The sequence below is a fragment of the Myotis yumanensis genome, unplaced genomic scaffold (assembly GCF_028538775.1).
Source record: "Myotis yumanensis isolate MYYU_CA2020_CCGP unplaced genomic scaffold, mMyoYum1.0.hap1 SCAF_2, whole genome shotgun sequence".
Lineage (NCBI taxonomy): Eukaryota > Metazoa > Chordata > Mammalia > Chiroptera > Vespertilionidae > Myotis > Myotis yumanensis.
In genome coordinates this window covers 84,610,570-84,631,888 of record NW_027223753.1, presented here as the reverse complement: position 1 = coordinate 84,631,888, position 21,319 = coordinate 84,610,570, and the positions used below count along the sequence as shown (strand labels likewise).

General features: G+C 41.0%; 1 protein-coding gene across 1 annotated transcript in view; it reads right to left on the bottom strand.

Annotated features, from left to right (window-relative positions):
- ADTRP (androgen dependent TFPI regulating protein) overlaps positions 1-21,319 on the bottom strand; it is an 87,598-nt gene that overhangs the window by 37,731 nt on the left and 28,548 nt on the right. Inside the window, exons 3-4 of the mRNA XM_070405729.1 lie at positions 16,404-16,538; positions 14,828-14,929 (exon numbers count right to left, since the gene is read on the bottom strand). Coding sequence (XP_070261830.1) covers positions 14,828-14,929; positions 16,404-16,538 — 237 coding nt within the window. The remainder of the gene's footprint in view (positions 1-14,827; positions 14,930-16,403; positions 16,539-21,319) is intronic.

The following is a 21,319-nucleotide window of genomic DNA, read 5'->3' as shown; positions in this document are numbered from 1 at the left end:
TCGCACTTCACACCTCCCCTGGCCAGTAGGCCCAGGCTGTTCTGTAGGTTTGTGTGCCGAATACCCATGTTGACATTAACCAGAAAGTAAATCAAGCAATTCTGGAGACATTAAAACCCAACCCTGAAACTTTAATTATATATAAACATATAAACAGTATGCATCAGAATATAAAGAAATACCAACATGTGCTTAATTGCTACGTTGCTTATCATGGAAGGCAGGCAATTTGATCACCTCAAGAGATCCCTTTATGATCAAGAGCCTTTTCTTAATTGCCAGAAAACTCTAAGAATGTCTTCAACAGGGATAGCTGTCAGGATTAGAAAAGAGGACGTATCACCCAATTCATCTATAATCGCAATTGAATATTATTCAATAGTAGCCTGTGGGATAAACCTTAGGAAACAGGGCTCTTGTGTGAACAAAGGGATGAACAAAATGGATTACTTAGTCATTCGTTCTCTTTGTTTATGCCTACTCCTTTGTTTATGCCTACTCCTACTTTAGAAACTTCACATTTTCCTCTCTCATGTTTTCTGACCTTACCATATTACTACCTGCCCCACATGTCTAACTACATCAAGCATGTCAAACTCATGGCCTGTGGGCCACATGTGGCTCACAATTAATATTTTTGCAACCCAGCCAATATAACTGTATGTAAGAAATGTTTTAATAAAAACTTTGTAACTTAATTTTTACAATATCCTGGCACACATAATTATTAATAACAAACTACAACATTCGTAATTACTATAATCATCTTGCATTAATTTCCCTTATGCGCCTTACAGGCAAGCGCACCATTTCTCCCCACTAATAAAGGGTGTCCCAAAATTCACGCAAGAATTAATTTTGATAGAAAACACAGGTTTATAATGAAAAATTGTAAATTTTTTATTGTATTGATTCATAAAGTATACAGTATAGGGTTATGTATGGAATAACATATAAGTAAACTGGATTATCATGTCGCGAAAGCGAGCACCATTAACTGTTATTGCCTGAGCAGCCGCATTTTCAAAGAATGGTCCGATGATGCCTCCAGCCCCAAATCCGCACCAAACAGTGACACATTGTGGATACATTTGTTTCTGAACAATCACTCGTGGATTTTCTGAACCCCAAATGCGACAATTTTGTCGATTAACCAAGCCCTCAAGATCAAAATGAGCCTCATCGAAATTCAGCCACATTTATGCAAAATGGTCATGGAAAATTTCAACAAAAGAGTGCGTATGTGTGTGGAGGCCATTTACCTGATATTCTATTCCATACATAACCCTATACTGTGTACTTTATGAATCAATAAAAACTTTACAATTTTTCATTATAAACCTGTGTTTTCTATCAAAATTACTTCTTGCTTGAATTTCGGGACACCCTTTACTAGCAGCGAATATTTTAGTAGTTGATTGCTACGTCATTAGTCTCGGACTGACTTTTTTTGTGTGAACAACAGGAAATATTTCGCTTTCAGAGAACAAGAAAAATTGGTTTATTTGCATTATGCTTATTAATTTGTGCAGTTATTCAGTGTCTGGTGAGTTAATGTTCAAGAAAAAATATTAACTTTTATTAAAATGTTCTATTATTTTATGTTAACAATTACTCATTTATTTCAGCCTTTTGTATTCAGCATGTCTCTATCGAAATAAACTTATGTTTCTATGAAAATTGAAGCTTTTGTTTTTTGCAATCCACACAAACTTAAACCTTGTTTTTTTGGCCCGTGTTAGCCTTTGAGTTTGACATGCTTGGACTACATGAGTCACTGGAATAGCCCAATTAAGGATTATTGCATAACTTAAGAGCTTTGTGCCTTCGAGAATAGTATAAATATTTCTAGGGGGAGGAAACTTAATCCTGCACAAAAGGCCTTCCTGTATTCATGGATTTGCATCCACCCCACACCAGGGCCTGTTCCCATGCTTTTCTCTAAACCTTAGAACAGCCTCTGACCATGGACTCAAATTCTCGTCAGTTTTTCCTCTTCTACTAATGCAGAAGTCATACACTCCAGCTCTATGTGGTTATTTTAGACATTATTACATGCTTATTTAACTTGGTAGTGGCTAATATGTCATTGTCTCTAGCCTCTCCCCACCAGCAATCCAAGGAGGCTTTAGAATGCCTCTCCCAACTTACATTCTATTTTCATCCAGTATTTTAATTCATTCTTTTTCTAATCACCATACGTTGAACAAATTGCTTGCTACTGCTTTTGATATCTTGGCTCTCCCTTCTGAGATCTTTTTGAAGTATACCCTCCAGCATTCCCCTTTACCAAGGGTTGGTGGGTGATCAAGTCTGTATTCCTGTGTCAGAAAATGTCTTTATATACTTTCAGTGAGTAAATAGGTTGGCAGGTTTTTTTGTTCAATACTTGGAAGCTATTATTCTATCATCTCCTGGCTTCTTTGTTGCTATTGAAATATTAGCTATCAGTCTAACAGTAATTTCTTTTTGGGAAACCATCTTACTACTGGTTGCTTCTTGGATCTCTTTTTTTTTTTTTTTGTATAAATGCATGTGGTGTCATACAAGTGGCTAGATGTCTGCCTTTTGTTCTGTGTGACTTTTTTGGGCATTTCTTAAATTTGAGGATTAATTTTTCATAAATTCCAGGAAATAATCAGTGGTTCTCTCTTTAAATATTGCCTATACCTCATTATCTTTGTTGGATACTGTTCTGTTTTCTTTTAGTTTTGGGGAATTTCCATTACTTTCTTGTCAGTAAGTCAAACATTTGAAACATTGTAGATGCCTTGTAATGTTTGTTTATTTCAGGCTATTGTTCCACTCTGCAGCCTGAAACAGAAGTCACTCAGAATTTTGATTTTTTTGTCAGGGTTTGTGGGCATGATTTAGAAGGAAGCAGGAATTTTATGGTCATGTATCAGTCATAATTGCCTCAGGAACACAGAAGTCCATCAAGGCATTCCAAGGAGGAAGGTCTTAGAGCGTAGGCAGCTAGCTGTTGGAAAGGGTAGGACAGTAAAAGTCAGAAAAGTTCTGCTGGAAAAGGGGGATTCCAGGGAACTAGCCCAGAAGCTGGAGCAAATCTCAGGTCTCTGGGAGCTGCCAACATTGGGATCTCAGCAACTTGTAGTATAAAGTGTGTGGTTCCTAGGTGTTTGTCCAGCAGCTGCTGCTAACCCTGTGTCTGAAATCTTCCCACACAGCTATACATCTCCCTAGAGACAAATGGATTCTTCCATTCCTTTAACAGCTCATGAGAATGCCTCTCACTGGGTGACTCTAACCTGGAACCACATGCAGAAAGGGCTTCTAGGAGCTGTGTGTGGTTCGAGGCTTATCCCTTGCTACACAGAGCAGAATGGAGAAGGGGTGATAGTGATTTCAAGTTGACAACAATTTGGCATAGGTCCTTAAGTATTTCTGATACAACTTCATGTTGTACATATATTATTTTATTTTCTACTAATAACATGGCTGAAAATTAAGAACTAATACACCCATTTTGTTTTTATTTATTTCAGAGAGGAAGGGAGAGGAAGAAAGAGGTGGAAATATCAATGATGAGAGAGAATCATTGCTCGGCTGCCTCCTGCATGCCCCCTACTGGGGGTTGAGCCCACAACCCGAGCATGTGCTCTGACCTATGAATCAAACTGGTTCATAGGTTGATGCTCAACAGCTGAGCCCACCTGCGAGGCTAACACACCCATTTTAAGGGACCCAATATCCAGAGAGGTCTATTAGCTTTTCCAAAACCACATAGGAGATAATGGCAGAAATGGGGCCAGAATCGAGGTTTTCCTAGTACTGAAATAAATTATTTTCATGAAATAAAATATTAACTTGAAGAAAATATCCAAGATTATAATTTTTGCAACTTAGACAAAGAACTAAGACATTTTGCTTCCATTCACCCCAATCTGACTTTTAGAAATTAAGCTCTAGCACCTTTCTTCCTGGTAATCTATCCCTTTCAACTTTTTAGTCCCAAGAGAAACTTAGCAGATGTGAAAGGACATTTGTGAAGGTAGAATATGATTCCAAGATGGTTCATTTCCTGGTGACCTGTATCTGGGGATGTCTTGGACTATCTGCACCATGCTCTAAGAGTCACCACCTCAAAAAAAGCCATCACGATTAAGTGTCATTTCCATTGGACATGCACTCAATATTCCAACTGTCAAATATTATTTAACAAGTACTTCTCAAGCACCTTTTTAATTTTTTTTCAGGCTTACAATTCCTGTGATCATCATGATATTTCCATGTTATTAACTGAGATTATTAGGTTAGCAAAGTATTTTAAAATATGTCAGTAAAAGTATGCATATTAATTAAAATGTTCCTACATAGAAGCCTTAAACTAAACTCCCTGAGCTGATTAGAGACAAAAGACTTTTATTAAATACTATTTGATAGGTTAAGTATTTTAATATCTCTGCCAATCATTGCTACAAAAGAACATTTATTGTCAAGCCTGAAATGGGTGAAAAAGAGAAATATTAGTATATTATTGCCTGTTACGGCTGTATGTTCTTAAGATACCAGCAAAAACAACATTTTTAAGCAATGACCAGGACATCTTGGCCCTGGTGGAGACCTGTTATCTACCATCAGGTTTTCATTCTGTTTTAAACATTCATAATTAAATGACTGATTCTTTGAGTGGATGGATGGAGTGTGAAACAACATGCTTATAGATTTTTGTGTTAATGGAGATGCTCTTTAGTGGCATATGGAGCACTTTTAGTTATCAGTCCACTGTGGATATATACTTGGCACTCAGTGTAGAAGCACTGAGCATAAAAACAGGATCCCCACTTTGAACAAACCTTTTATTCACACTCCTTCCTCACTTTGCTTTAGCTTTGCTGTAGTGTAAAATTTTAGAGAAAATGGATGAATCTAGCAAATATGTGAAGGAGACAGAAACAGGATGAAGCTGGTAAGTAAGGCTGGTGATAGATTGGAAGAGTTGGTGAAATTTAGGATGAAGTTGGTGAAGCAAGTACCGCTATGTAAATGAACATGCCCATTGGATTGGGAGAGAGGAATAAAGGCAGGGCTCAGGATTAAAAATACTAGACATAAAGCATCTGAAAGGTAGGAATCCATGTGTATAGTTTTTGGGCAAGTGAAATCACCATCAAGATGACCAGATAAGGCCCTGCAGAAATATTCTACTGGCTGGTAACACAAGGACCTGGAGGTGAGAGGGAGAAAGAGGATTTGGACAAACTCAAATTCCCATTTAACCACAAGACTGCTCTGTAGGCAGAGAAGATGAAGAGACCAGGGAAAGAGATGTGGGGGCTGGTCGAAAGCCTGTCAGCAGCTACTTGTTCAAGGCAAAGACAGGACTTCACAGCTGTCAGTCAGTGCCTGGGTTGTGTAGCAATGAGAGGCACAATAGGGGCTCTCCTGTGCTGCTCTCTAATCAGGAAGAGGATGATGTCCATTTGAGTCTTACAGAAAGGCTCTCCCACCCACCCGCCCACTGGGCAGCTCTTGGACATTTTCACTTCTGCTCTGAGATCACGGGACTTTAGCCCTTTCCTATGCACTTAGATTTGATTTTTTTTCTCCAGCATAATGTCATTCTTGCCGTTGGTAGTATTACACATGGTTGCCATGGAAGTGAGGATTAATTACATCACAAAGGAGGGGAGGAGACCCACTAGCAAACCCTCTAAGGCACCAAATGAGTTCAACTATTCAAATTCCTAGTAACTTCTTAGAAGACGGGATATATTTTTGATCATTAAACATTTTTTACCTTGAGTTTGAAGTTGGGATGTATTTTTTACTGTTATTCTCCTATTTAAAAAGCAAGCAATGGATAGAGACTCACTGGATATTGGGATAATGGAATTATAAAAGCAAGCTACTCTTCAGCACACATTGAAAGTTCTCTGAATTGGATTTTTTTTTAAAAAAAAAATAGAAGATATACTTTCACCATTTTGGTTCTTGTTCTCAAGAGTTGAAGAAAGCAGGCACTGTGCATGCTTGGTTCTAGTTATATAAAATCTTAAATGGTTTGGTAATCCTCTGGCAACTCATTATCAGAATCTCCTCTGTTTACCTTAAGACTTCCTGAGGGGCAAGATGCCTTTATTGTCCTTACTCAGCTAATTCTGCTTCTTAATTCCAGGTTAGCTTCTAGTTTCATTGCTGAGCTTTAAGCATTCATTTAGCTTCTCCTTGTTTCCTAGGTGAATGCCTTTGGGGAGTCTAGCCCATCTTAGAGTAAGAAATGAATGGAATGAATAAAGGGACAGCTAGAAAGTATTTTAACCAAGAGGACAATCCATAAATAACACTGTAGTGATTAACCTGAAAAAATATCCAAGTAAATATCTGTGTGCTGCTAATGATTCCATTTTCATTCTTGCTCAGGAGCTTCAGAACAATGCTCTGAAAAAGGGTCTTTCCAGTGGTACAATATTGAAACATCCATTCATTGTCTTAACTAGTGTATCTCTACCCTTGCCAGAGCCACATGACAAGTTATTTACCATTACCATTTTCTGGTCATTGTGGGCCATCATGTTTTCTCTTTCTAATGTGGACATGGTATAGAGTAGAGAACTGCCAGAGAAGATTTTAGAATTTAATGGTACAACAAATTTGAAGGAGGAAGAAGCCATGAATCAAGGAATGTAGGCAGACTGGAGGTGGAAAAGGCAAGGAAAAAATTCCCCTCTAGAGTCTCCAGAAGGAATGCAGTTCTGCTGATACCTTGATTTTATCTCATAAGACACATTTTGAACTTCTGACCTCCAGAACTATTTATATATATAAAAGCCTAAGTGACCAAATGACCGGTCAACCGATCACTATGATGCACACTGACTACCAGAGGGCAGATGCTCAACATAGGAACTGCTTCCTGGTGGTCAGTGCACTCCCACAGCGGGAGCGCTGCTCAGCTGACTGATGGGTGCCAGATGCCAGGCCCACGGCTGGTGAGTGCAGCTGTGGTGGCGTGAGCCTCTCCCGCCTCCATGGCAACGCTACCACTTGGTGGCAGCGGCAAGCACAGTGGGCCGAGATGAGCTGGAGCAGCCTGGCACCTGGCCTGGGCTCAGACTCCTCCCCAGCCACCTGTTGCTTTGTGCATTACTACATCCCTTGAGGGATGTCAGACTGCCAGTTTCAGCCCCTCAGCCAGGCCTGTGGGGATTGGGCTGAAACCGGCAGTCGGACATGCTCCAAGGGGTCCCAGATTACGAGAGGCTGCAGGCAAGACTGAGGGACCCCACCTGTGCACGAATCTGTGCACTGGGCCTCTGGTAAGTTAATAAATTGTCTCATTTTAAGTCATAAGGTTATATTCATTTGTTACCATAGCAAAGGAAACTAATACATACAGCATTAAGGCTCTCTCTCTCTCCACCACTCCACAAACTGCTCTCATACCAGAGAGTTAAATATTGCCAAATCCAATGGAAAATTTTAACTTAAGTCATTTTACAGTGTCATCTTACTTGACCTCTCAACAGCTTTTGACATAAAATACTTCCTCTTTCTTGAAACATTTTTATACTTGACTTCTAGGAGACTACACTACACTGGGTTTCCTCCTAAGTCATTGGCACCTTTTTCCCAACTGCCTTTGTTGAATTTCCCTACTTTTCCTCCAGAGCACTGAAAGTTCTAAGGTTTAGTCCTGGGATATAGTTTCTAACCACTCTTACTCCTTGGGTCCGTGGTCGGCAAACCGCGGCTCGCGAGCCACATGCAGCTCTTTGGCCCCTTGAGTGTGGCTCTTCCACAAACTACCACGTGTGGGCACGCACGTACAGTGAGATTGCAACTTCGTGGCCCATGCGCAGAAGTCGGTATTTTGTGGAAGAGCCACACTCAAGGGGCCAAAGAGCCGCATATGGCTCGTGAGCCGCAGTTTGCCGAGCCACAGTTTGCCGACCACTGCCCTAGGTGATCTTATTTTACTTTAAAAACAATCTTTATGATGAAGACAACCAAATTTATGTCACCTGCCCAGAACTCTCCCCTAGGCTTATAGATCCAACTACATATTCTGCATCTAGATTTTGTTGTCTAATAGGCATATCAGAAATAATTTTATCTGCTACAATCCTTTTACTTCTCCTAGCATCTCTGTCCATACCACTTCCCTGTGTCTCAAGCTAAAAATCGTATCTCATCAACTCTACTGCCATGCCCCTAACCCAAGCCATCTCCTACTGCACTTTGTAAACACCTCCTAACTGGTCTTCACTCCTCCCTTCCCCATCACACCTCCATTGTGTCCATCCTTAGTGTTCATCTTCTACACAACAGTGAATGTGATGCTCTTGAAATGTGAGCAAGATGAATAAGTAAACTGCAAATAGATGATAGATAGATAGATAGATAGACAGACAAACAGAGAGATAGATACAGAGGTAAGTGTGGGGAAGAAAGAGGGATTTACATAACCCTAAGCACTATTTTATATATATATATATATATATATATATATATATATATATATATATATTGTATTGGGAAGAAACAGGTAAGGCCTGCTCTTAAGTCTTTATATAGTTTATATAGTTTAAACATTGAAAGTGCTTCCTCAGCAGGCAAGGCCTCCCTGAAAAGATCCCCTCCCCAACATACTCAGAATAAAATCATAACTCCTTGTAAATCATGTGAGGCATAATGCCAACCCTGGCTGCAGTTCTATCATTCGCCTCTTTATTCAGCCTGAACCAGCCACACTGTCCTTTTTTGCTGTTTCCTAAAGATGGTGGCGGTTCCTCCCTGGGTCTTTGTCCTTACTGTTCTGTCTGCCTGAGCCTTTCTGCCAGAACTTCCTGTGGTGCCTCCCTCACATTACCCAAATTTCTGTTTAAATATCAGTTCATCATAGAGGGATTCCCTGACCACCCTGATTGCCCTGTACCCGATTAAACCTGTGCATGTGTGTGCATTGTATTATTTATTTATTGTTTACATGTTTATTGCTGTGTTCCCCACTAGGATGTATGTGTTCTCCATAGGGACAGATTTTTGGGGGGTGTCTTGCTTATTTCTTCATCCTCAGCTCCTAGAAAACAGTTTGGCTCATAGTAAGCACTCTATAAGTAAGATTATATATGTGTGTGTATATATATGTATGTATAAGATAAGCAGACTCCCTATCGTGAGGTAAAACTTTATTAACACTGGTGTCAATAAAGGTGTGGCTTACAAGGATAGTTATGTAGGATTTTACTTTGGGCTACCTCACTGTATAAGAGCTGCATGGTTTCATTAAGTTTGGACCAAGCTTCACATGTCCTCCAAAGGATCTCACTTACCATCCTGTGAATGACATGGGCTGGGCACTGTATCAGCAGAACATACTCTGGCTCATGTCTTATATCATGTGGAAATGGAAGTGGATGGGAGGTGGAGTCCCTTATGGGAACCCTGACCAGATCCCTCTTTCTTTTTAGACATGGACTTACAGGGACTAATAGAGGGTTTTGTTTTTAACCATACAAATGTCATCCTGAATATTCTTCAGAACACAGCCTCTGCTTTAAGCAAGTTAAAAAGCTGAGTGTTGCCCTAGCCGGTTTGGCTCACTGGATAGAGTGTCGGCCTGGGGACTGAAGAGTCCTGGGTTCAATTCCGGTCAAAGGCATGTACCTTGGTTGCAGGCACATCCCCAGTAGGGGGTGTGCAGGAGGCAGCTTGATCGATGCTTCTCTCTCATCAATGTTTCTAACTCTCTATCCCTCTCCCTTTCTCTCTGTAAAAAATAAATAAAATATATTTTTTTTTTTAAAAAGCTGAGTGTTTGTAGATATATATCTAATTATATATATATGATTAGATATACAATATCTATAATTTAAGTTTTTTGAGGTTAGAAACCATATCTCATATTTCTCTTATCACCCCATAGAAATGAAAACAGCACTAAGCATATAATAATGACTTTGAAAAATGAGTATTCTTAATTTTGTCTTTTTGATAGGAACTCAGCATTAGAAATCATCTGGGGTCCTTCTTTTCAAGTATATGTTTGGTTATGTCAGGAGATCTTAACCCGAGGCCCATAAATGGAATTTTGTAGGTCCATAAACCTTCTAAAATACTACACAAAATTTTAAGGGTATTTGTGTTTTCTTTGGGAAAGGGTGCATAGATTTCCTTAGGTTCACAAAGGGGTCTATTCTCTGAAGGTTGAAAACAACTGAGCTATCCAGACATATCTTGATTGCGGGTCTCCTCTGCCCAGAAGAAGGGCTGGGTGAATAACCAGGAAGGCGTGCAGGAGGGCTCTATAATGTTGGTGGACAAAGGGTGGCCATTCGGTGCTGAAATGCCTGCAGTCAATCTTCTTTACTCACCAGGACTCACCTATCTCAACATAGCAGCCCAACAATTTTACATGAAGGTGGAGAGAGAAATCTGAAATTATGTCTGGATGTAATGATAGATAAAATGTGGCATGCTATGAGGGAGGAATAAACTGGAAGGTTAGAGTTTCACTCCCTTGACATTTTGAGTCCTGGAGAGGGCTCAGAGGTCTTTCAGTTCCTTCAGTCATGACCCACATAATATTTTTTCAAGTGATAAATGACAACATATTAAGTAACAAAGTAGCTGTATTTGGGATGTTTTACACAGCCATAGGAAGGCCTGACTCTTAAGAGCAGAATGTTTGTGAATCAAGTCTTTTACTTCTAAAACTCTGAGCATGGTTTAAGAGTTTTGCATGATAATAACATATTTATGCAGTCCTTGATAGTTTACAAAGTATTGTGTTAGTGTATGTAGCTAGATATTAATAAGAAAGGAAGCAAAAGAAATCAAACATTATTGTTACACCAGGAAACCACAGCTTCACACACTCCAGGGGATCACAGTATTGCCCCACAAGGTTTAACACCCCTCCCTTCTCCCTTCTGGCACTGGATTAGGGAGGGGATACAGGGAGGAGGTAAGCTCATACACAATAGAAGTCAAAATGGCACAGGGGGAGGTGCTTGACCATAGAGGCCTGTCAATCTAGCCTGGGGAAAGAAGAGATTGGTTGGGAGGTGGACCCATTCATTAGAAGTCATCAAAAGCTTGGGAAGTTGATTGGCTATTTTGAAAAAGTGCCTGATCCTTCCCAAGCCTGAGATGATATAATTCCAGGGAACAAAGAAGAATTCTCTCTCACCCCCTAACCCATGCTCACCTCTTCTCTCTCCATAGCCACATGGCCTTAGCAGCTGTGCAGCCAGGGAGGAGCCTGTGTATAGCACAGCAGTGGATCATAGATGAGAACGCCGGCTAAGCTAGCTGGATGGTGAGAAAGGCTGGACTGGACGAGCTTTCCTATGGCACAGAAACTCTGGCCAATCGCAGTGTTTCTGGCACTGGTAGTCCCTGGCAGGACAGATGGAGATGGGACGCTGGGAACCAGGAGGCAGCCTTCTATTTTCACCCAAATAAATCTTACCACCAGACCTCATTCTCCCTTGTGGGCCTCCAAACATGCCTTTTCTTGTGACACCCCATAGACTCCACTGCCACAGCAACACTTACACCACGTTCTCAACAACTGTGTACTATTTTCAAATGTAGAGGAGGCTCTGAATGGGTTCCCCTGATCTATCTCCCCCCTCTTTGGGGGAAACTTGAGCAATTTAGATTGATGTCCTGAGAAATATGTGCCCCAGCTCCTTTCTGGTTAGCATCTGATTGTTTCCTCAGTTGCTGAGTCCTCTTCCTGCTATTTAAAGTTGCCTGCTCTCATTCTAGCTTTAGTAGTCATTTGATAAGTACTGAGGAGCTAATGTTTTCCTGGCAAGCCTGAAGGGATACTTTCCCTTCTTTTGTGAAGACTAGAGAACTGTTAGCAGTAAAATCATCAGGTTGATGTACTTTAAATAAGGCAGCTGGTTCAAATGGGAGTTCTTAGGGCACCAGTGAATGGCAGGCTGTCCATGATTGGTGCAAATATTTCACTGATGTTACTATTTGGTTTAAATACAAGACAAAGGTAGAAAAATGTCCATTAGAGATGATAGTCAGCTTTGAATGGTCCTACTGCAATGACAAGTCTCCAGTGAGCTAGAAAGCTTGCACTGGGAGGATTCCAAAGACTTGATAAATCATGGAAGTTTTAGAACTTCACTGAGCCAAAGGAGAGAGTGGTATTTATTAATTTGACAAATATTACTCATAAAATGCAAGGCATCATCACAAATGGCAATAGGGAAAATATTTCCAAGCTAAGGACAAAATCAAAAACGTAACTGCTGTGAAATGAAGGAACCTTTCAGGAAAGTTTGACACCGGCTATGTGTGCCAGTAATTCTTACATTGTGGAGGAGAAAGAAAAAGGAGCAGTACAGGAAGCAATTTCCCACATACTGTGTAGGCAACTAGAACCAAATGTCTAGCCTGACTGCCCATCATCATTCTGGCTGCCACAGTGGTGGCTTCTGGGTATTCATTCCTTTGGGTTGTCATGGAAGGACACTTAAAATGTAGGCAGTGTTAACAAGTAACCGGGTAACTGCCATTTCCATATTTGTTTATACTAGTATTTAAAAAGTTAGCAGAAAGCATTCCTTGACACAATAGGCCAGGAGGACTTAATGATGACAGAAAGTGTCCAGAATAGGAGACACATGTGGAGAGAGGGATGAGGTATAGTCATGAGGACACGGGATTTGAAGCAGACACCAACAGGAAGCATGGAAGTTTGATGACCACATTAGGGATACCCAAAGCTGGTTTTATGGACGCCAACATTTTCCCCTAGAAATGCTCTGCTGCGAGTTCCTCCATTTAAATTAACAGAATCACAGAGTCTGTGTCTGATGGAAGACAGGTGGCCACCTCCTCTTTTCTCTTTATCACCATTGCCCCACCTCCTTTGTCCCTAGCCCCCTCCCTCTGAAATATTCAGGTTACTTCATTGACTAAAGGACTAGGAACAAACAGAAACCCCAGGTTGTGAAGGCATAAAAACATTTTAGGAATTCTGCTGTACAGTGTCCTCTTTGCTCTTGGATGTGATGTACATTGTACAGCCGTCTAAAAATCCACATGGCTGTTCAGCAAGGTCATAGAAGCTGGGTGTCACCAAAGCAAGTATTTGAAAGAAACCCAACCTTACTTCCACTGGAAAATGGACCTAAAGAGCTGGGAAGCTTGGAACAGTTGCAGGAAAACACTACATGAGCTCACCAAGCCTGGAAAAGGTGTGATATATGTGGTTGGCCCCAAATAAAAGACACTTTCAAGAGTCTGCTTTTTTTTTTTTTTTAGTTTAGCAACATCTAGCTCAGTCAGTTACCCCAAATCATTTCATTTTCGTAAATCAAGTTTGGACTTATTAGCATACAGATGGGGATTCCGGATTTTTTAAGTGAGAATTCTCACTTTGCTGTGTTAATCAAGCAATCTTTTCTTGCCTGGTGAATTATGAAACCAGATCAAAACTCACTTCTGCCCTCACTGCAGCAAAAGATAAGGGGGACCAGAATTAGCCTTGGATTTAAATCCTAATGTCGCCACTTACCAGCTCTGTGGCTCTGGGCAAATCACTTAACTTCTCTGAGCTTTTTTCCCTAATTTGTAAAAATCAGGATTGTAGTTGTTATCGAAAGAAGGTTGCATGAATTAAATGAACTCATATTTGAGGAACATGCTTCTTAAAGTACCATGAAAAAGCAGGAATATTCCCTACATAGGTGTCTCAGATTAACATTAATGGGAATTAGAAAGGTGGTCAGACAAAAAGAAGATGGTAGGAGAGGGTCCCTGAGAAGTGAGATTTATTTAATACATAGTTTTTAGTCCTAAACTCTAAATTAGTTTAGAACTTGGATATCTTAGTTAGTAATGAGTACCTCATTGAACACATGTTTAAAACTGAAACTATGTTTTTACTGAAGAATGAGGTATGTGGAAGGGCAGAGTCAGTGGACTGAGCTGTTTTTCTGGATTGGTAACCACATGAGTGTTAGGACAATGGAAGGGTGTAGGTAAAAGAAAGTCTGTGATCTTGGGGCGCGTTAATAATGCTAGTCCCTTGTGATTTTCGCTGGTTTTTAAATGTCATTTGCTTCACAGACTCTGAAACCTCATTCTGAACTCCGAACTAATGTGAAATACATTTGTGTGAAACAGCTAAGCTAGACGTTGAACGATTTATTCATGCATGTAGTGCCAGTGACTCAGGCCTATCCTTCAACCAAGACCTGGACAGCCTCGCTCCCACTCTGCTTGTCCAGGTCACTGTTACTGGATTCAGACACTGCTATCCTGACTATCTCAGAGTAAGTCAGGTTTACTATTTAGCCCTTTAAAAATATGTGCATGAATAAAAAAACAAGTGGGAATGTATTCATAGAAACATGTAAATAATAATTTCACTTGCGATGAATAGTCCTGATCAGGTGTTAGCTAAGAAGCTGCTGTTGAGCTCTGAGATAGTCTTTGGATGTCGGGGTGGATTTTCTTAAGCTTGCTTACTTCCATTACTGGACCAGAATTTTCATTACATGTTACTTATTGAAGTCACTTCTCTCTCAGGACTGCAGCCACCCAGAAGTTGCCTGCCCTTATGGTTGCGTGTCTTTTCAATGACTTCATATGTAACTTGGCAGAGTCTTTCCTGGACACCCCTCTGCTCTCAGTGACTGCAATCACAGAACCAGTTTTTGTTCATTTTATATCCTCAATGAGCTCTTTAAATAAATAGTGACAGGACAGAGAGGGAGGAGAGAACAGGATGTTGGAGATTGAGGAAAAGTTCAGAAACAAACAAGGCACTTTGGAGTTCAATCCAAAGGCTGTTGCCTTTCTATATTCACTAAATTTTCCCCTCACTCACCATTGCATGATTGAGCCACACTGGAAAGACACCATCTAGGGCCTTAGGGTAAACGAGTTCTCGGTCATAGAGAAAGAGTAGCCAGAATGACAAAAATACAAACTGGAAAATAAAACACAAAAATAGCATTAGGTTTGTTTTCAATCAGAGCTTTTTTAAAAAAACATAGCAAAATAAAAATAAATACCAGTTTTAAAGACATTATAAAAATGTACAATGAAAAAATTCCATATCGTAGAATTGTAATATCAATTCTCTGGGGAGTCTGGAGAGTTAGGGATCAATTATTTGTCACTGTGGCAGGCAGAGAGGATAAAGATAAACAGGATTTGCAGACCATTAAGTCATTTCATTTTAACCAATGACCTCTCTTCTTTAAGCTCACCAGGAGTGCTGAGAGCTGCCACATGGAATGCCTTGAGTCTTACACTTTCCTTGCCCACCCCCTACATAGACATGGCAAGGGGAAGTAGGAAGGGGAGGGGGGAGTAGTGACAAACTTCCAAGCTAGTTAACTGAGAGCTGGATCTCTCCATTGCTCAGAGGTTTAAGTTCATCCCCATTCTCTCATAGCCCTTGACTGTCTGTGCTCTATATCAAAGTCAATGAAAAAATGGGGGTGGGGGGGGGAGAAACTATTAATTTTCCAACTTTCTTATCTTCTTAAATTCCAAAGCTTCAATTTCTAAGCCTTAAAAAATGAATAACTTCCATTGTTATATAAAACTTGGCCTTTAGATTTAGGGGGGTGACGGAGGAGATGTCCTGCAAAGTGAAGCTGGAATACCAGGACTTGCTCTGTAATCTGAGAACTCAGAGTTTGGGGAGCTTCATTTTGCATTTAAGTTTGAAGTCTCAATACTTCAGGAAGCAGGACAATGACAAGTGGAAGGAGATAGTCATGTCTAATTATAGGTCCTGCTGGGCAGCTGGCTGGCTTGATCTGTTTGTTTCCATTCTAACTAATGAATGAAAACATAAGCAGTGTCATAGAAGTGTGGACAGTGTCAGCAAACAAGCTGACTCTCCCTTGCATTAGTCTTGCTTCTTTCCAATGTTCATTCACACAACAAAATGAATGAGGCACCCATTTTGTGCCCCACACCAGGTATTTCAGACAGATTGTCTCTCGCTTCAATTGCCGTTTTCATGTGCCAACTTTGAAATTTCCCATATCTCTTTTGTATGGTTTCTACTTGCAGAAGTAACACGTGCTAATTGCAGCAAGTGAAACAAGATGTATAAAAGGGAAAATGAGTTATCTATCTCCCTAGCACTCTTCATTCCCATCACCCTGCTGGAACCAAGGTTATCTCAGTTGTATTTTGATTAAGAAAGGCCCTTTAAACTTCCCTATTAGAACAGCAATAAGGATCTTGCATCAAACATTCACAAAGACACAAAAGCTAATGAGAATTCTGTCAGTATTGTGCTCCTGATGCAGATCTCAGGACATTTATGCAAATGCAGTTGCTCTGGTCTAAAATAATGGACTCGAAACAGCCTTGCCACCCAGGAAACGCGTTCGCCCATATGCACATGTGTATTACATTGCGTATACATCTTTGGAACTCACTGTGGATACAGGAAAAGCCAGTGTGGTGAAAAGCAGGTCTCTGAAGGCAGTTATGAACTTAATGTCTTTTTTCCCTTTCATTCTCTTCAGCACATCTTCCAGGCAAGCGACCCCATAGAAAATGGCCTGCAAGAGCTAAATTCATTACAACAAATGAGGGCGTTTTCATTTGCTTTAATTAATACATTATTCACCGACGTAAAGCTCCATCCCTCTGGGAGCAATGTGGATTTGAGAAGGAAGGGTGATGTTGGCTGTTTTGGTTGAAAGCCAATTCAAGGGCTATTCTTCCAGCTCGCTGGGCCCTGACCTTGCTCGATAAAACTGATTGAGTAAAATTGTTTAGGGGATAATAATGTGTACAGTATTTAGTGTAATGGACTTGAGCAAAAATGGAAACAAACAAACAAAAAGAGTCAGCTTAAAAGGAGAATGCAATGAGCTAGATACCTTGGCTGCACAGAGGTGGAAAAAAATAAACAGCACAAGGGCAGAGAGCCAGATACAATGGTGGACATTTCTTCCTAGGAAGAAAAATTAAGAAAAATGCCTAGTGCTGCAATCTAATTAGAGAAGCCAGAATCGGGGTCAAGAGCACCATAAAGGAGCTTTTTTCTCTCTTGGAGAAAACACATAAAATGCATCTAGCTTATTTGAGGGAGAAGACAGTATTCTTCCTTCATTAAAAGGTGGTACCTGAGTCCTGACCTGTGTTTCCCAATGGTCAGAGCATTGTCCTGCACATCGGAGGGTCACAGATTTGATTCCCAGTCAAACATGTACCTGCATTGCAGTTTTGATCTCCGGCCCCAACCAGAGTGCATGCAGGAGGCAACTGATTGATGTGTCTCTCTCACACCGATGTTTCAATGTTTCTCTTCCTCTCTCTTTCTCTCATTCTCCTCCCCCCCCCCCCATTCCACTCTCTCTAAAATCAATGGAAAAAAATGTCCTTAGGTGAGGATTAACAAAAAAAAAAATAAAAGGAGGGGTGGGGTTAGTGCCTGAAGGCCTTAAAGAGAAAATCTGTCTGAGAAAGTGATTTAAATCTACAGAGATACAGCAAGCCATGGGCTCTGGTCAGTCACTAACTCCTGTGAAATCCTTAATGTCAGCTAAAAGAGAAGAGGGCCTTTTCGAAGGAAGATCACATAAAGGCAAACTTTGCCCACTCTTAATTTTTTGTACCAACCTGTGACTTCTCATACAGAGTTGGGGTTGTTTTTGAATTATGCTTGCATCAGAATCCATCGTATTCCTTGAAAACTCTGGATTGGTACGAAAGGGTCGGGACTCTGCTCTGAGAGTGTGCGTCAGGCAAGTTCTGGAACCTGGGAACTTGATGGATCAAGTGGGCTGTTGGGGAATGACCTCTGGGTCTGAACTCTAGGAAAGTTCTAGCAGGGTTGACCTCCTGACAGTCCTTAGGCTGAAGGTGTGGGTGGGAGAGGATCCAGAGGTGAATTAGGTCAGGTTTACTCTCAGGTAGGTCTCTATATAAGCTAAAGTTCTAGAACCACTGGATCAGACATAAATGTATCACTTAAAATCCTAGTGACTACAGAAAGCTATGATAGCTGGTTTTTAATGATGTCTTATTATATACCAGGTACTGATCTAGGCTTTTAATTTCTAATTAACAACCTTATGAGGTAAGTCCTATTATTATTCCCTCTCTTAACCCATTTTACAGATGAGGAAACTGAGGCATAGAGAGATGAACAAAGTTCCCTAAAGTCTCATAGCTGGTAAGTGTCAAGGCCAGGATTTGAGACCCAGAGTCTAGTACTTGAGCCAGACTTTTTAAAAAAGTATCGGATTTCTAAGAACAGTTCAGATAAAGAACTGCAAGAGGTCAGAAGAAAGCCAATTATTCATAGGTGAGAGAATTAAAAATGACTTCAAAAATACTGCCCAGCTGGCATGGTTCAGTGGTTGAGCGTTGATTTATGAACCAGGAGGTCACAGTTTGATTCCCAGTCAGAGCATATACCCGAGGTTGCAGGTTCCTTCCCCAGTGTGGGGCATGTATGAGGCAGCCAATTATTGATTCTCTCTCATCATTGATGTTTCTCTCCCTCTCTCTCTCTCTCTCTCTCTCTCCCTCCCTCTCTGAAATCAATAAATATATATTTTAAAAAATACTGATGCCTGATTTTTTCTGACCCAGAGATTCTAATTTAATGGGTTTGGGGGTGTAGCCTAGGCTTCAGGATTAAAAAAAAAAAAATTATCCCAAGTGATTCTATTCAGGGCAGTTAAGATTGAGAACCACTTGCCTAGAGGAGCTTCCACTTTAAAAATCAGACCTGGTCTTCTCAGAAGTGGAGTTGTAGAGATGTAGGGAATTGAGCCCTATTGGTGAGATGAGATTGCTAGAGAGAGGGAGAAGAGAGAAGAGAAGAGAGAAGTGGGAAGTGAATGCGAGGAAATGCCATCATCTAAGGGACAGAGGGGTAAGGGGCCAGCAAAACACTAAAGAATGATCACATGGTGGAAAACCAGGAATGTACCAGAAACTCATGGTCCCAGAAGGAGAAAGCTTCAAGCAAGAAGGGGGCATTTCAGGGAATAGCGGGCAAGAATTTTAAATGCCATGAAGAGGTTGCCATCCCAATACTTGTCACTTACTTTTGACACCTGGCCCTTAGGGCTATAGAATTTGAAGTGCAGTCTTTTGCACATGGATATGAGAAAAAGTCACTCCTCCACCCTACTCCCGCCCCCACCCCAGCTATTTAGGCCACAGCAGGCAGCTGCTTTCCTTAGGAAAGGCAGGCCTGGGGCCTGGGCTCTGGGTGAGAAGGCCTGCACTGTTCTATCAACACAGCAATTAATCACGTACTGAGCACTGAGTGCCTGCCAGTTTTCCCTCTTCGGGGAGAGGCTGCCTCCACCCAGCATGTGAAGTCCACGTGACCACTTTCCTTAGCGAGAGCCTCCCCGGATCATCATGAGTCAAGCTCCTCCTGACTTTCTCTTTCCTTCCCCAGTTGCAGAATGTGGAAATTGAATTGGGGAAAAGAACACATTACTCAGAACTTCCACAGCTTCTCCTTCATCAATAAAAATTGCCTTCACACCATAAACATGCCAATCACTCCTCCCCCTCCACCCTCAGCTCACATATTATTTCACAGGCATACACCACAGTGTAAAGATACCAACATCCCCAGTGATTTTAATCTGCACTGATGTGCCATCATCAACAAGGAATATTATGGAGCCCTCACACAAGAGATCAGGAGGGAGGAGCTAGGGTGTAGCCAAGAGAAGTAAATAGGCAAGAACTGGGGCATAGAGGAACCACACAGCAGAGCTGGAAGGCAAGGAGAGGGAGGCGCCATGGCCTCACTCAGTGAGGAGGCTTCTGGGGGCTTCAAGGACAGGTTTGGATCAGCTCACCGAAGAGCACAATGGCCTGCTCTTTCTCTAAGGAGAGTACAATGGAAGGTTTCACAAAACATGCATGGAAAGAATAGTCATGGGAGAAAATGGTAGTTGCTATGGGGTGAACTGGTATGTTGAAGTTATAACCCCCCAGTGCTCAGAGTGGGACTGCATTTGCATATAGGGTCTTTAAAGAGGTAATTAAATTATGACTGGGGCCTTCATAAGAGGAGATCAGGGCACAGAAATCTAGAGGGAAGACCATGTGAAAACATAGGAAGAAGGTGGCCACCTGCAAGCCAAAGAAAAGTCTCAGGAGAAACTAGCCCTGCCAGTACCTTGATCTTGGACTTTTCGCCTCTAGAACTGAGAGAAATAAATTTCTGTTGTTTAAGGCACCCAGTCTGTGGTAGCCCAAACAGAATAACACAGCAGCCTTAAAATGAGACAGCAACAACTGGCCTTGTCGTAACAACATTACTGTCTTTTACATTTTTCAACTACTTTGACTTCCCAGGAAAGCAGAGCTAATGGTATCCTCTTGATCAAGGCCCACTTCAGAGCTGCTCTCTGGTTTATCTTTTCTACCAGTCCTTCTCAAATTCTGTTTGTTTGTTTTTTGTGCCTTTTTCTGAAATGCCGCTGGTCCTAGTTTGGTAGATGTCTTCCATTTTTGTTGCTTGCTGACAAACTTACCACCTGGGAGAGCTGAATATACATTTTTATAACTAGCACAATTTAAGAAAGAAACCATAGCTAAAGGATATTTAATTTTTATATTCATGTGTCTTCACAAAATTCACAAAAAATCTTGAAATCACAGAAACGTAGTCTCTCTAAGTCATCAAGTTTATGGCTTTGCCTTTAAGCCAGAATTAAACCATTGCAGGAAATGAGAATTTTTGTATGCAAAAAATTATTCCAGAGAGGGAGATTCCACAAGTTTCCTGAGCAAGACATTATAACTCTTATTAGATGAGTCAAGTAATCCAATGCCCAGCTCAGCACTCCGTGCCTGACTTGGACAGGCTGGGACTTTCTTAGGTCTCGCTTTGGAAATGATGCAATACTTGCAATGAGAGACTATTTCAGAATAAAAGCCAATGGGGACTAATTGTAGTGTAGTGGTTAGGGTGGTGGCATGAGGAGCAGGTAGAGGAAGCCTTTGTCAAGTACAGATATATTTGTATTATACGCATATACTATTTCAATAATAATTAATGCATTTAGTTTACTAGTAAGTAAGAATTTGAAATACAGAACAAGGAAAAGAACACAGGGGAAGAATACAAACTGGAATGATGAGGGGGGAGAAAAAGAGAAAAGAAACCAAGAACACTGAGGGACAGGTTGGAAAGAAGAATTATAAGAATGCTTGGCCAGAGTTGCATAGCTGATGACCACGATCCTCAGTAGTAGGATGGCTGTCTTACAAGTCGGTCCCTAGAAAATGGCTCTTACTAGTTAGAAACATGTTCTTGTCATTTATGCATGCAACCAACATTCACAGAGTGCCTATTGGGTGC